A 14,274-nucleotide genomic window follows, 5' to 3' on the forward strand; every position below is an offset into this window, starting at 1 on the left:
CATGCGCACTACCTCCTTACTTTCACAAACACATTTTGCTCTATGGCATCTATGCTAAGATTTTGAACACACGAGGTTAAAGTTAATAGTTTCGTCAAGTTACATATTTGCTCTTGAATATACTCAATTACATGTCTACTTTTATTCGATATCAATATCACACAAATTTCACAAAGAAGCGAACTTAATATGTCCCTAATTGCATATACAAAGGAAGAACGCAGTGAGGTTATTATGGGGCAGCAACGGTTGACTCCGGAAATCGCGCAGAACATCTCGCGATACTTGGAAGCACATGGCCGCCTACAGTGTTTACAACTTGTGTGATAAGTGACGAACTAGTATACATGAAACACAAGTTCTAAAGATAATAAAAATCGCTCGTTTCTAATCATTAGAAACTAGTTCCGATTTGACACTTGAACAGGGGGGAAAAAACCTGCAAATCACATCGCAGGTAGGTACCGTCAACTTAGCATCGGCTAATGCTAAAGCTGTCGTGGCGTAACGAAGGTAATTTTGTACAGAAAATCGAAGCATTTTGACTTTGTCTCCGTGATTTAAACTACTAATCGAACGCATGCTCCACGAAAACGCACCAAAGCATATCCAAATTTGTCATGTTCTTGTAGTTCGCTCGAATTTAAAGATGACGCTAGTTAGTAGCGGTGGTTCTGCAAACCAGGACTGGCTACAGGCACCTCGACTTTTATCCTCGTCGTGCGTTTTTTGTGTTATCTATGTTGGTTTTCTGTCCTTGCTGGAGCCCACTGCATTTCATACGCCGCCTTTGCATCTTTTTAAGGCTACTGGGTGCTGTGATGTCCTCGACCCCCAGCAGAGTCAAACAGTCCCACCGCAGGAAGAAGCATTACCCCAGTAGCACCTACCTCACCCACGTCTGACAAGCAAGTTAGGAACAAACTGTGGCTTGATCAACATCGACATGTCTGACACGGCTGGAGGTGGCGATGGAGGAGGCGGGGGGCAGGATGAAGGGGCAGATAATGAGCCGCCTCAACAGGCACTTTTACCTGGGGAGGACAGCTCCGGGGTGGGAGAGAAGTCGGAGGAAGGGCTGCCTCCATCTGCAAAGCGGCCGAAAATGAGTGACGAGGACCAGGAGCAAGAGCCATTTGAGGAGAGGGCCGAGACGTGTGGAGAAACACCGGAACAGACCGGCTCTTGTCTGCAAGAGGACATCTCATCATTTGGGCAAAGTACGTGCAATTGTTCAAATAAAACAGGAGATGCGCGGCGTAAGTCGGGTGGTTATTGGTTGTTGAGTTCGAATGTATGTCTCTGTTTAAGGGACGGAGCAGCTGCAATGTGAGGCGGAGGCAGGACGAGATGTGGTGTCTGTCGCTGAAGGCGTACAAGAATCCTGTGAAAATGGAGATGGGTGCGGGACCCCTTCAGACGATGGACAGCTGAATCCAGGGGACCAACACAACAGCGACGGGTCTTCAGACAGCCCCGCTGAAGGGCAGCAGTAGGTGGCCGCCACATTTCAGGCGTAATGATGATCAACCTGTCGCCCCTGAGCAGATTATGTTCAGACAAAAGGACCTTTTTAAGAGTTCTTCCTTAGCTGTCCTGTGTTGTCTCTGCTGTGTCTTTAGAGTTGGTGTTTGATGAAAGATGAACAATTAGCTAATCTGCCGTCCCGACATTCAGATTTTATTAGGTATATATCTGTGTTTTGGGGCCTTAGTCACTAAGGATTGCATTTGGAGGACACTGGGGACCACTCCTCACCCTCTAATACCATTCTGTGTCCCCCAAATGTCCCCGTCCAACCTGATGGAGCTTGAGCTGCAGAGAGGAAGGGCAGAATGAATGGCAGAGAGAGGTAGAGATGGAGGTAAAGAGGATTCTATTTGGCGGTCTCTGCACATCCTAAAAAGCTCCATTCTGGTATTGGAGTATCACAGTTGAACTGGTCCAACATTACCATCACCCGTATGTAGACGGTGACTCTTGATGGACTCTTGTCGATGCGTTTTGGAAAAGGAATCAACTTCTTTTCTATAAACTCCACAACTGGGTTGATAAATATTCTTTTTTTCACCGCGTCTGAAGATCACCAGATGATATTCGGATGAATCCGATAAATTTGCAGCAGGGTCTAACCACACGTCCGGTTCAGCCTGGAAACAGTGGTCAGAGAGGGAGTTCTACCTTTTCACTACTATCTTTGGAACTCCTTCCCTCCAGATTTGACCTCGTCTTTCTCTTGATTTCAGTGCCAGCCTGGATTTTACCCAGAATCCCCAGATGCTTACGGGCTCCTGGACCGAGTACTCGAGGCTCCCAGAGAATTACCTCAAAGGCTGCAAATGGTAATCTCTCCTAACACAACCATTTAGTCTAAAATCTCAGTTTACTGCGTCGTCATTATGAGTTTAAAACATGTTTGCCTGTCAAAGCTCACTTGTAGTTTTTAACAGTTTTGTTTGCATTATTTTCCTCCTGTTTTCTCAACCAGGGCCCCCGATGGTTCCTGTATCCTGACCAACAGCGCCGACAATGTGCTCCGCCTGTACAACCTCCCCCCCCAGATCTACAGCTACAACTGGGACTCGTTACCTGAGATGGTAGATGCACATCACTGTCGCGTCGGTGACAAAAACATAAAATTAGCCCACGCAAACGCAAACAACAGAATACAGAGGAACGGCAACTAAGGTCTGGTCCTAACATGTTCATTCTTGGGAGAGGTTCTATTTTTGTCAAGCACCGAACTCTAAAACATGGAGTATTTGCAGTAAAGGTCATCGACCTGTTCGCTGACCTTTATGCACACAGGCCGTCAGAATGTCGTCCTCTCTGCCCGAGCGTTGTCCTATTATAAAACCCGGAGCGAAAACATTTCAATCTGCGCCAGCGAACAACGCGAGGAAAGGAATTACAGTGGATTTAATAGAATAAAGCGGCACGGAGGGTTTCGGAAATATGGAGTCTTGGATTTTATTGCACCCGAGTAGATTGGGATCACTGAGCAAAAATAATTAAAATGTAATCCATTTTCCTCCATTACAGAGCTCCAAGACCTTTTGTGATCAGCGTGGAGGATTAAAGTTTGATTACCGGGGTTGTAATATTGAATTGTACTCGAGGGAAAAGCCTCTGATGTCGTCTTCTGTCGGCCCGTTTGCCACTGATGGGTCTAGTTCGTGATCCTCCCGTCTCTTCTCCCTCCGCGACAGAGTCCGGCGCTGAGGATGGCGGAGGGCGACACCATCTACGACTACTGCTGGTACCCCAAGATGACCTCTCTGGAGCCAGAAACATGTTTGTAAGTCCGCCTCTCTGGTCGCCAGCCGACGGAATCCCCGCGCAAACCTCCCATTAGCTACGCGTGCGGTCAATCATAAGCTAGGCGTCAGCCCCCGTCGCCGCGGCCTGTATTGTAGTTCGCGCACGAAAAATTTTAATTTCACACAGCGCAGCGTTTCCATGCTTATATGTTGCGCAATACTCCATCTACGAGCGAGTAGTGCCACGGAAACGTTTGGGAGTCGGGAATAAATGGAATATTGCCGCTACTTTGAAAGTCCCAACGATGCTGCTGCCCTGCTGGTTTGGCTCTGTCACTGCTCCCACCAACACCTAGAGGGTGTCATGCCCCCCCCCCTCCTGTCTCACTCTTTCTTTTAGGGTGTTTGCGTCGGTTTAGGGTGACAGCAGCGCGTCTTTGAGCCAACAGCCGACCATCACCATCGACCACAGAGCCGTTTTAACGAGCTGAGGTCAGATTGCCAGCGGTGTTCACCTCCTCCCCTGGCTCCCATCATCCTCCACTTCCAGCTCCCACCCTCAGACGGATCAGGCTGATCAAGGCCCGGAGCTGGCGCCGCTCCACGTCCGCTCAGGCAGCCTTCGCTGGTGCTCGGAGTGAAAGAAAAAAAGCCCCCAAATGAGCAGCGTAAACAGCGCAGTCATCAAAAACAGACGCCACAGTGAGCAGACTTGAGAGGCCCGGGGGCATCTGCCAAAGCGATGCGGGGAGCCGCCCATCCCCGGGTCGATGATGGAATCTTCAGATCACCGCTGACATCAGAAAGGAGCTCCAGCGGGGAAGTGGCGAGGTGGTCGATGAGCAGGGAGATGATGAATAATGGCTGAGGCTGAAGCATGAAGCAGTCGTCGTAGTCAGTCGAAAGGCTTTCCCCCCCCCTTCATGTTTCCCATTTTGTCTCGATTCTCTCCGCCGCGCTGCTTCTACTCTCCATCTGCCAAAAGCCACATGCTCCCGATGCCCCCGCCCCCACCCCCACCTCGCTCATCGAGAGGGAATAAGGGTCCCCGTTGTGGCTCAGCTAAGCTGCACTTAGTTCCAGGCATCGCTCCAAGCTAGCAGCAGCCTAGCATTCCAATTAGGCGTTTTCCTGCCCCGGAATAAAGCCGCACCTCCGAGGGGTTACAGCACAACACAGCAGCCGAGGCGGGGGCTAATTTCCTTTGTCTAATTGACCCACAGTGATGTCTCGCCATTTGTTCGGTTCCCGGTAATTAGAGTTAAAAAGGCAGAGCTCAGTCTGCAGCCCTGACTTGAATGAACAAAGATGCGCCGCTGTGTTTGTTTTGGCGCTTCCAAGTCAAAACTACAAACAGGAAGTGGTTGCAGCGGCTGGAGCTCTCGATGAGGCGTCGGCAGGGGAAAAAAACCTTAAACGAGCACCTTTTCATGGCTATTCACTGTGCACCGATGCAGCCTCGCCAGCAGCAGCCGGGACAACCCCATCCACCTGTGGGACGCCTTTTACGGGGAGGTCCGCGCCAGTTTCCGACCCTACAACCACCTGGACGAGCTGACGGCCGCCCTCTCCCTGTGCTTCACGCCCGACGGGTCGCAGCTGTACTGCGGCTTCGACAAGACCGTGCGTGTTTTCCACACCGAGCGGCCCGGGAGAGACTGCGAGGAAAGGCCCACCACAGGTTAGTCTCGTTTACGGGCTGGTGTTCAGAAGGTCGTGGGGTCGGGAGCCCAAACGACCGACGCAGCGCAGCAGAGAATTAGCCAGTTTTTCTTTTGGGTTAAACTCTCAGAAACTCGGCGCATTGAAGTCGAAGTTTTCCCGTTTCTGTATAAATAACTGGTTTGTTTTTGAAAGTGTTTTTTTCTTCCGTTCCTAACGAGGAAAAATGCTTCAAACCGCCGCCAAGTCAATCGCTGTAACATCTTAGAAAAGTGAGAAGACGCTCTTTTAAGCGTGGAACGTTCCACCCATCAGGCTCATTAACCGGCCGCGCGCTCTCTCTCTCCTGTCCAGCTCAGATCAGTTTAGAATGAGGAAAAGCTTAAAAGGCGGCGTGTCTCCGAGCCCGGGGGTGGGCGACCCGCCGCTCTTTCATCCTCATGCTGCGGTTCCCCGCGGTCTTGTGAAATAAATGATAATGTTTTAGTTTGGTTCGCTCCTTTTAAATTGGGAGACGAACCTGATCTTGTTCCGTTAAAATACCAGTTTGGGTTTTTTTGCCGCTCAAACAGCCTTTGATGAAACCTGGAGAGAGGGAGATTCCTGGAGGGATGCACGTGCATCATCCGGGTATGTGACGACGGGTCACAGACGCTGAGCAAACGTCATTATAAGCAGGTCAAACATTAATTAGCTCTGTTTATTAAGGCTGAGGGGGGGTGATGGAAGCTTGGAAACAACAGACTAATGTGCTTTAAAATAATTAGTGGCTTTAATTAAATATTGTGTTAAGGTGCTAAATTAATGATGAACTGATTGTCTTCAGGAAATGTTATTCATGACCTTTGGACTCAAACAAGTGAGCAGAGTTGTATTGTGGGGGGGGGGGCATCCAAGTGAGTTTTGAAGCAAACGCACGTCGAATGATCAGATTTCCTGATTGCGCCTCACCAATCGGCTACTGTTTATATTTTGAGACTCCGACGGCGTGTTTTTGAGAGGAGGAGCCGCTCGCCGCTGTTCAAGGGTGGAGCGGCGACTTTGAGACGAGAACAATGGGAGCTGGCGTCTGTGGCGCTGGTGGGGGAACAAAAGACCGCCGTCTTTGTGCTCTCTGTCGTTTTCGGAGTCTGGAATGTTTGTAAAAGCCGTCCCGTCAACAGAGGTTGTTGACAACTGTTTATTTTCATTTTCTTAGCGTCGCGGCGTCGAAAGATTTGGAAAATCTGTCACTGGAAACGCGTTTAGTTCTGGTTTTAACCGCATTTAACGAGAACCTGAGGAGCCTGTGCAGGTCCAGGCGACGGCATTAGGAGACGCTGAAGCGCCTGGTTACCCAGCCGACAGACCCCCCCCCTCTGCTCTCTGCCACAGTGAAGAAGCAGGGCCAGGGCGGCATCATCTCCTGCCTGGGCTTCAGCCCCTGCCAGTCCGTTTACGCCTGCGGCTCCTACTCCCGCTGCACCGGCCTCTACGCCTGCCAGGACGGCACCCTGCTGGCCCTGCTGCCCACCCGCCACCACGGGGGCCTCACCCATCTGCTCTTCTCCCCCGACGGCAACTACCTGTATACCGGCGGACGCAAGGTCAACACACACACACACACACACACACACACACACACAGAAGAGACGTGGGGTTAATGACAGATTTGCTGTGTGAAGCAGGTGGAAACGGTTGATTCCAGACATCAATAAAACCCTTTTTTTTTGTTTACAGGCTTTTAAGAGTTTGTCAATATAAAACTCATTTTCACCACAAAATAAAACGTTCCATGTTCTGCAATGACATAAGAAACTAAACAAGCAAATTCTAAAGATGTGAAAGAGGGACGTTTGGTCCTTTTGGGAGCTCTAGAAGTGGAGATTTCTGGCGCAAACTTTGAGAAATACTCACATTTTGAGAAAACGCCCACTAAAAAAGCGTATTTATTTGGATAGGAAACGTCTCCATGGCAACAGCTAAGTATCAAACCCATAGCAACAGCAGTCTGTCAGGCTGTGGATCACAAGTTTAGAAGTCAGTGTGTTTAACCTGGCAGCGGTTTCAGGGAGCAGCTAATGCTAACGGAGCAGAGCAACCAGCTAACGCAGCGCAGGAAATGGCTGCGTGGTTTCTGGCAGGTGCCTGATCGAGCCTCTTCTCGGACTTTAGGATTCGGAGATTCTCTGCTGGGACCTGAGGGAACCGGACAACGTCCTGTTCACTATGAAGAGGAACGTCGCCACCAACCAGCGCATCTACTTCGACCTGGACGCGTAAGTTGTCCTTGTTTCCCGTGAACCCGCTGACTATCGGAACTGAGGGGGCGGTCTCCGTGCAGCTCGGGCAGATACCTGATAAGCGGGGACACGGAAGGGGTGGTGTCGGTGTGGGACACGCAGACGCTCCCTCCCGAGGCGAGCGAGGAGCTCCTGCAACCACAGCTCAGGTTCCAGGCCCACTGGGACTGCACCAACGGCGTCAGGTAAGGGAGCGCACCTTGGATCTGCTCCCCTCCTGAGAGTCAGCGGCCCAAACCCGGTTCTCCTGCTCTCCCGACAGTGTTCATCCCTTCATGCCGCTGCTGGCGACCTCCAGCGGCCAGCGGAAGTTCCCATCGCCCGGCGACAGCGAGGACGACTCGGGCCCGGACAGCGAAGCCGCGGCCGTGCCGCGGGAGAGGCGGGAAGACAACACCCTGCGCGTGTGGTGGGCCGGGCCGGTGGGCCCCGCCCACGAGGGGACCGGAGATCAAAGCGCCGGTTGATTTTGGTCCCGTCGTTAAAGTAAAGAGGGTTCCAAGTCAAAGCCGTTATTTTGTCTGTTTGTAAACCTTTTAATCTCGTTAGCGTGAACAAGCAGGCTACTTTATGACACGTGCGCGTCCTTGAGCTTGCTAACTATCACTGACGTAAGTGCCAATTGTTTCAAATCTTTTTTGTACCTTTTTAAACTGTGTCGCGTCGTCCGTGCACACAGATGAATATTTTTGTAAACCCTTTTGATGTTTTTGTGTTATTGTAAAGCTTCCGATTGACAATAAAACCTGACGTTTCTTGACTGTTGTTTCCCCTCTTTACTTTGGTAACTGTGTAAACTGTGACTGCGTTCGTTCCTTCCCTTATCAGCTCCTCTCTGGTGCACTAGCGCTCTGTTATTTCGGTCTTTTAGGGCAGGTCTCCTTGAATTAAACAAATCTAAATTTAAAAAAGGCAGCAAACCTGCCAGAACCAACAGGTTAATGAAAGTATTCCTTCTGTTAAGATCAAACGCTCGAAAACATCGAAGGATGAAACTCAAATCTTAAGCTAACAGGAGTTCGCGTATGTTTAAGGGTGAAAGTTGTCACCCGACTACATTCAGTGTCGGCTACACACACACACACACACACACACACACAGACGTGTGGCTGCAATGTTGTGCCTGTTGCTAAGTGACTTGCTCACCGTGAGAGAGTGAACTAGATGGCAAGATGAGAGGAAGGGAAAATAATCTGTCACACAAGTTTGATGAATGATCCAGTGGTATTCATGAGTGAGCATGGTTTGTCTGGTGTGTTAATCTGAGTGTGTGTGTGTGTGTATATAAATTCTAGTAGCATTAGAAGTATACATGTTGTAATTCATGGAAATAGTAGTGTCTTTATCTTAGCTTGAATAGAATATCTACATGCTAGGATGGCTATTTGTTAGCAATTTTAGTTTGAGCGCCCGAAAATGATCAGACGATTCTTTCGATTCTTTCAACTTCTCTACGTCCCATTTGGCCGATGTTCTGTCTGAATAGTTTGTTGTTAACCTTTTTTTGTTTTACAGAAAAAAATTGCTTTGATCTATATTTAAAGAAGTCCGAGCTCAAGCGGTTGTGTCTTTGAAGTCGGCGTCTCATCTTCTCAACCGGGGTCGCGTCCGCGATGGTACGAAGACGATGCTAGGAGGTACGAAGTTCACGTCTCGGTTAGCTTTGTTTGGAAAGGACCGTCTTGACAGGAAGCTATCATTCCCACTTTGTTTTTAATCCCTCCTTTGATGCTGAGGCCCGACGTTCGAGGAATCACCCTCAGGCCTGTGTGAAATGTTACCGGGCTGTTTGTGCTAAACCCCCTCGTGTCACGTGCGCGCTTCGACCACCATCGCAGGGGACGCTGGAGCCGTTATCCTCGTCCCAGGTGAACGTGGCGCAGGTTAACAAGCCAATCTGCATTGAGCGTTCGCCGTCTCGTCTTCCCGAGCCTCCATTTGCGTCGCATCCGTGGCGCCGCATAAGTGCCCGCCATTACCCAGACTCAAACCCTAACAACCCCGCTCGCCGCCAGAGTGTGCAAAATAGTAAGTAATGGGTTCTTGATATTAAGGAAGACGTTTGAAAACAATTATTCAAATGGCCGCCTGTCTGTTGGATCTGTAAACCCTCGGCGGAGCACTCAGGCGAGCACTCCGCGGCGCGACCCCTGCTGAATTAGCATGGCGGAGAAGAGGAGGGAGCGCGTCCGTCTGAACCGCGCCGCCGTTTGTCACTCCGGCTGCCTTTTGAAAAGAGGAGGAAAAAAAACAAAGCTTTTTCACAGCGTGAAGCGGAGAGAAGAGATTTGCGGCAGCTTTTAGAGGTTGTCATACATGGCATTTATGAAAATGTCAAAGGGACGCCTCCTTTATCTCCCAGAAAGACTCCGGGACGTGTTTGGCAGGCTCTTAGCGCCGAGACCCTGGCTCTGACACGCCGGGAGAGTAAAGTTTTTCACTTAACGGCTTCGGTTTTTGTCATTTAAATGTGTACAGCTGCCCATGTTTCTCCACCTGATCGGAATTGAGCTAATAGCTAGCATCGGAAATTGTTTGAGCATCAATGGTAGTCGGAAGAAGACTTTTCAATCGATTCGGCACAATTTAGCCTCAATAAACACGACTTACTGTGGGTACAATCGCTCCGAATTTCTGTGAAATTTAGCTTTGTCATGCTAGCATGCTGCGCCGCGCAAACATCACTGGCATGCGAGCATGACACGTTATCTTTTCCTCGGAACACTTCGACGTGAATCATGTGAGGGTTCAGATGCTGAGTTAGCTTCCTGGAAACGGAGCTTTGGGTTCAGTTGGCGGACGTGAAGTTTTTCCATGTTTTTTTATGCGATCGGACAAACTGCTCACGAAAAATAGCGCTTGACACCTTTACATTAGCATTACATTGATAAGCAGTGACCAAAACCTTCTTGAGGAAGGAATATTTTGGCCTGAGTGTAGTTCAGTCAGAGGAAAATTGATAGGTATCGTACTCGTTACACGAGTATCCTTTTCGTTTTGACGTTAAATTCTGACTTTATGGTACGTCCCCAGTGATGTAGCCCAACACAAAGGGAGCGTAAGGGCGATACTTTCTATTTTCTACATAATTTCATACTTGCATGTTCTCGAAAAAAATATGGTAGTTGGAAACCCTTCACCAGATATCTTTTTTTAGCATTAGCAAAAAGAATGAAGCAAATCATGTGTTCCGTGTTCTGTTTTAGTCCTGTCGGTAAGCTAGGCGGCTAGTGCTTCTGCCTGAATTGGTCGCTAAGAGGCCGCTAATGCCAAAGGCGGATAATGCCAGGCATTCGCTGGATCTTTTCAGGGATTCATTTTAGTGCTAGCGGGCCCGTGCAGCGGGTAATTTTCACCTCGCTATGTTTTCCTTTATTATACACATCTGAAGTTTAGATTACAGGAGGAATTTTCCCCCAAAAAAGTCTCAAGCTGCAAGTCTTTCTTTCCCGAATCCCATTTCATGTGCTCCCAAAATAGCCCGACTTCTTCTGAATGCCTCCAATTTCCATCCCGGGCGCGGCGGCGGTGATTGACGCGTCCTTGTTCTCTGGCTTACATTAGACGGGGAGAGTAATTGGCACCTGTATCCCTGCACATCCTCTGAAGTCGGGGAAAACTCGCAGCACCCGGGGTCTCATTTCCATGCGGAGTGTGATCCCTCGCTATTCGCTCCAGATGTTTCGCCACATATAGAGCTGGGAATATAAATACAGAGAAAACATTTGTCATAAAATTGTATTTTGAGGCTCCTGGCAGGTAGAGACGACGGCTCCTGGTATTCCTGTCTCCGACGCCTTCGTACCCCTTTAAGGTGGAGGGCTCTCGCGCACGTGCATCCACAGCCGTCACCCTTTCATCACATTTTTCCTTTGGCGATCCCGCTAGCAGGCAGTCGCAAGGCCGGGCGCTTTGAAATGAGCTAAGCCGGAGAGCCTCGTCTCCCTCTGCGCTGAAGGTCTGATCTCGGCGGTTTAGCGGGGCGCCGGACGCCCGGGCCAAGTCTCCGCTTGGATAATGGCGCCCCAGGGAAAGGTGGAACGGCGGGGTCCTCGACACCTTCGCTGCCTCTAAAAATGGCCGGAGGGGAACTTTTGCAGCGTAGCTGGGAGGGCTGGAGGTGCCGCAGGATCAGTGATCTGGGCTAAAGGGCCACGGCCAGATGTTGAGTAGCTGGGGGGGGGCAAGGATGAGACACGAGTGTCTAACGGGCTGTTTCAGGGTTGGAATTTAGGGATTCCGGTTCCCAAATGTAAATAAAAATTGAGATTAGGCCACCTACATGGTGGATACACTCCGTCCCAAACTACGGACGAGCTGGGACTCATCAGCAACGCTTTTAATCTGTTTAGGCTTCACCAATTACAGAGATTGATCTGCCATCATCGGTCAGATTAGAGGCTCAGGCCTGCAGATGAACAGCAAACGTGCTTTGAACCCGCGCAGCTGCTAGCAAACAGCAGTTCACTTTCAATTCGCGACCTGAGACGTCCGGAAAAAAATCGGCCCATTTTACACTCTGCGATCCGCAAACTTGTCTTTTAAGAGGACTTTCAGTTCTTTCCTTCCCAACGCACAGAGAAGATGACCTGAGGTGATGGAAATACCACTTTTAGGAGGCCACCGCGGGTTGAAGCCGACGCTAAAGACGAGTGTGACGCGGCAAAAACAACAACAGGGCCTCGGCTGCGGCGCCGCTTCTGCCCGCCCCTCTTTGGAAACATAAAACATCTGCTTAGAATTCAGGGCGACTAGTTTTAGTCTGGGGTGTGGTTAGCATTTAAATGAGCTTTTAATATTAGAGCTGCACCGAGGCATGCTGGGAGACCAGCTGGCATCCTTGGTTCAACTGTAAAAAGTGGCCACACACATCACAAATTTGGATTTCTATGTTTGCGAGGACTCCTATATTTTATACATTCTCCAACCCCGAACATCCCAACTAACCCTCTAACATCAACCTTAAACTCATCCCAAGTCTAAACCCTCGGACGATGTGAGGAACAGCCGGAGTGTCCTCGCATTGCTAGGAGAACAGATAGCTAGGTGCTACACGCGGTCTCCACAAGCATGCAAATGTGAGTATGTGTGTGAGACAGACGAACTGTCTGGTAGAAGAACTGTTTCATCCACATGTGCGGGCGACACGTCACATGATGCTGAGAGCCCCCCCAGCTGCCGTCGGCCCGCGCCGCTGGCTCGCCATCACCTTCAGATGTGTGTGTGGAGGTGGACGGATGGCCGCAGAAGGATAAAGACGTGCAGCTGCCATCTATCAAGCAACAGGGGGGCGCGCCACCCTCGGTGGGAATGGAATTCCCACCAGGGTGCATGTTTTCCTGTCCGAGGCCGCCGAGCATGTGTCCCGCCCTCAACCCTTGCTGATGATTGCCGCGCACTTCCTGTTATTGCTGACGCTGGCGTGAAGGTCGGCACAATAAAGGACGCTAGCGTGAATGCTAAGCATCAACGCAGGGGCCCGGCGGTGCGCGGGGGCCCCCGAAACGCACCTCAGCCGAGTCATCAATCCGAAAGAAGCCAGTTTTTCCACTCCGATACGTTCCGAGACTGAGGAGACGGTTTTGTTTTTCATGCCAGCTCCACCTCTGAACCGGTCTGTCCGCCTCCGCCGCCGCACGTTTAGCTGTCGACCCGGGTTCAGGAGGTCAGGCTCCGCCTCCTTCTGCATTTTGTCTTCTCGCTTGGCTCTCCTATCCCATAATTACAGACACACAGCCAGTGCAGAGGCGGCACCGATCTCCTAGAAGGTCCAGCAGCAGATCAGAGGTTTCCTCGACTGTTTGTTCATCTTTCCTGACTTATTTCCCCCCCCCCCCCCCCCCACCCCCGCTGTGAGGGGACAGCAGGGGGTCGTGCATGGTGCATCATATTAAAGACCTTTTCTCGTTTTATTTCATAACGCGGGCAGGGCCCAAACCAGGCCGTCAAACTCGAATATTTGCATTTCGTCTCTGTTGAAATCATCAACCTGAATCAATTTCAGCAACTCAATCATGGTCCTTTCCAGAAACATTTAGATTTATGCAGACGAAGACCTTTCCAGAGTTTACAGGCGTGATTTTTCCAAATAAATAGGGTCGTTTACGATGTCAAATCGACGACAACCACCTGACATCGCAGGAGTTTGGCGTCATGAATCGGGGGCTCAGCCTGTTCCGTTCCCTCGACGGCCGCACGGGGGCAGTGCAGCCACAGTTTTGGCCCCTCCGGCTCCCATTTTCCGTCTGCTGAGGCGACGTGTCAGGGGTCTTTGGCAGATCGGAGCCTGTGTAAACACCGGTGTGTGTGTGGGCCCTGTCACCGACGCGTCCCTGCACCCCATCAAATTTTGAACCGGTGCGCTTTGAAGCGTCGGTGCTGGATCCTGGGAATCCTCCCCTGTTCTGTCAGTAGGAGGGTGGAGGGGGGTGAGGGAGGGGAGTCTAACCTCCACATCAGAGAAAAGGTGTCGGGAGTTTCTGGTTGTGCTTGGCTCCAGAGTTGGGTTCATTCAGAGTGGGATTATTTCTTTACTTTTCTTCCCTCCTTTCGTAATTAAACTTCCCCGCAAGAGTGCGGCTGTAGGTCACGTTCTATAGTAAATAATGACGTATTTTGCATTTAAAGAATCTTTACAAATTACAGAATTTTACGTGATCATACCTGGATTTGATCAATATTCAGGCCCGATGCCGGTGCAATACCCGCTCTGGACACCGGAGGCGCCCGTGCTCTTTCATATTGACGGCGAAGAAGGCAAGCTTTTTTATTGGGGGGGGGGCTGCGTTTGTAAGGAGACAGAATAAAGCACCAGGAAGTCCAAAGGTCCGAGTCGGGGTGGGGGGGCGGCTCAATCCCAAGGGAGAAGTAGGGGAGAGGAGGTGCTGAAAAGGGGAGACTCGATTCCGCCCCCCCTCCCGAAACAGCCTGGAAGAACTGCGCTCCGACGGCGCGCTCCGCCTGCCAGTCGGAGGATGGGGCTTTTTTTTTCTTCCATTCATCCACGTCCCCCCCACCCCCTCCTCCCCCTTTCCCCTCCTCCTCCTCCTCCTCCTCCTCCTCCTCCTCCT

At 50.6% G+C, this 14,274-nt stretch overlaps 1 protein-coding gene across 2 annotated transcripts; it reads left to right on the forward strand.

The window, feature by feature from the left end:
- The first annotated feature begins 224 nt into the window (after positions 1-224).
- wrap53 (WD repeat containing, antisense to TP53) lies at positions 225-7,964 on the forward strand. 2 transcript variants are annotated; one of them, XM_057028668.1, is made up of 11 exons: positions 225-457; positions 806-1,220; positions 1,312-1,492; positions 2,247-2,342; positions 2,489-2,597; positions 3,210-3,298; positions 4,718-4,941; positions 6,297-6,508; positions 7,077-7,180; positions 7,246-7,389; positions 7,467-7,964. In XM_057028668.1, the coding sequence occupies exons 2-11, from the start codon at positions 947-949 to the stop codon at positions 7,669-7,671; spliced, it is 1,638 nt and encodes a 545-aa protein (XP_056884648.1). In that variant the 5' UTR covers positions 225-457; positions 806-946; the 3' UTR covers positions 7,672-7,964. The 2 variants fall into 2 exon arrangements, with proteins under 2 accessions (XP_056884648.1, XP_056884649.1); XM_057028669.1 differs by having other exon boundaries at positions 268-513.
- The last annotated feature ends 6,310 nt before the right edge of the window (positions 7,965-14,274 follow it).

This window comes from Takifugu flavidus, chromosome 3 (assembly GCF_003711565.1).
Source record: "Takifugu flavidus isolate HTHZ2018 chromosome 3, ASM371156v2, whole genome shotgun sequence".
NCBI lineage: Eukaryota > Metazoa > Chordata > Actinopteri > Tetraodontiformes > Tetraodontidae > Takifugu > Takifugu flavidus.